The sequence below is a fragment of the Corvus brachyrhynchos genome, unplaced genomic scaffold (genome assembly GCF_000691975.1).
Source record: "Corvus brachyrhynchos isolate BGI_N302 unplaced genomic scaffold, ASM69197v1 scaffold580, whole genome shotgun sequence".
Taxonomy (NCBI): Eukaryota; Metazoa; Chordata; class Aves; order Passeriformes; family Corvidae; genus Corvus; species Corvus brachyrhynchos.
The window spans coordinates 678,463-680,117 of record NW_008240032.1 but is presented as its reverse complement, the minus strand read 5'-3'; the positions used below and the strand labels follow the sequence as shown (position 1 = coordinate 680,117).

Below are 1,655 nucleotides of genomic sequence, written 5' to 3'. Positions count from 1 at the left end.
TCTGCCCTGGGACCTGCGCCAGGAATTCATCCTGCTCCAGGCCCCCAGCGCTGATGGAGCAAATCAGCTGAGGTGTAAATCCCCTTTTCCCTTTCCTTCCCCCTGCCCAGCTGCAGCTGCGCCATCAGAAAGGGAGAGAAGGGGCAGGGGGAAGAAAATGTTCGATGTTATTCTCTCATGGAAGTAAGACAAGACTTATCCAAAAATGATCCTGTTTTCCAAGGGTAAAAGGGATGGTGCAGCTCCTGCTGCTCCAGGGAAGAGGGGGGACCTTGGAATGTCCTTCCCATGCCACAGTTGCCATTCTCATGGGATTTCTTCAGCCTGCAGGTCCCCAACTCCCCCTCTCCTGTCCAAGGAACGAGTGAGAGCCCCGTTCTCACCCTGCAGGCCCCAACCCCTGACTGTGCCCACCCTGTGCAGCACGGGATTATTTTAATGATCCAGCCATGCAAGAAACCACATCCTCAGGAGGGCTGAAAGCACCTAAAGCTCCTTGGTGCAGCCGGGAGCGTGGGAGAGAGGAGCCTCCAGGCTCTCCTGCTCTGCCATCCCTGCCCTGAGCAGCTTCTCCGGCTGCCTGGGAGCTGGACACGGCTGTGGTCCCCATGGAACCCAAAAGAGACACAGAGGAGGCAGCTCTGCCCATCACCCTCTGCTCATCCAGCTCCCAAATCCCTCCCACATTCCCACTGCCAGTGCTGCCCATTCCCACCCTGCAGGTTCGGGATACGCTCGGGTCAGAGCTCCTGCAGAAAAACAGGAAGCACAGCGACTTTCCCTGAGCTCCAATTGGCAGAGCCAGGGAAAAAATCCTTCAAAACCCCTCCCAGCACGGCAAATTCCGCTTCTCCCTTTCCCCCACCACCTTCTTTTGTTCATCCCTCTTAAATCATTGGGTTTTCCTTTTGGGAGCAGAGAACATTCCAGTGTCAGGGAACCCTGTGAACCACGACTGTGCTTCCTGGAGAGGTTCCACCTCTGTTTTCCTGTCTCCCTGTCCCGGTCCCCCCTTCCAGACCCAGAACTCACCATGTGGAAGATCCCCAGGGCCACTGTCGCTGTCTTGATGTTGAGGCAGCAGCATTTGGGGGGCTCAGGGGGGCTTTGGGGGGTCATTTTCGGGTCCCTCCGAGCACTGCTGAGTTAATGAGGTCGAATTTGCAGCCGCCCCACAGAAAGCAAAGCGAGAGCAGCTCTGCTTCCTTCCTGCTCTCTGAATGTGTGAAGTCATCTACAAAGTCACATGAGGCCTTTGGGTTTCTCAATCATAAGGAAAGCAAAACTGGGGGGCTTTTTGAGCACATCCAGCTGGGAAATTGGAGCCCCAAACGATGCTCAGGTGTCCGGCACGGGGGGTGTCAGGAGAGGAGGGTCAGGAGCAGGACGTGGCTCTGTCCTGCAAAAATCCTCAGGAACAAAAGCGGGAGGTCGGGAATTTCACCTCGAACTCACCCTGCTGTTTTTGCAGCGAAGCATCCAAGTTCCTCCCTTTGAACCTCGCCAGCAAAGGCACCATTCCCTGGAACTGTTACTGGGAGCTGATGCTGGAGCAGCCCTGGGCTCTGGGAGGATGGCAGAGATCTCATGTCGGCTGAGGGGTCTGCAGCTCTGGTCCCAGCTCCTGGGGCTGGGATTTGTGTCATCAGCTCCTG

General features: G+C 56.4%; 1 protein-coding gene across 1 annotated transcript in view; it reads right to left on the bottom strand.

The window, feature by feature from the left end:
- Positions 1-1,350, bottom strand: part of LOC103622071 (lysosomal-associated transmembrane protein 5-like) — a gene marked incomplete at its 3' end in the record, with an annotated part of 11,788 nt that extends 10,438 nt beyond the window's left edge. The window contains 1 exon segment of the mRNA XM_008640966.2: positions 1,033-1,350. Within this exon segment, the coding sequence (XP_008639188.2) occupies positions 1,033-1,119 (87 nt within the window).
- Between the last annotated feature and the right edge of the window lie 305 nt (positions 1,351-1,655).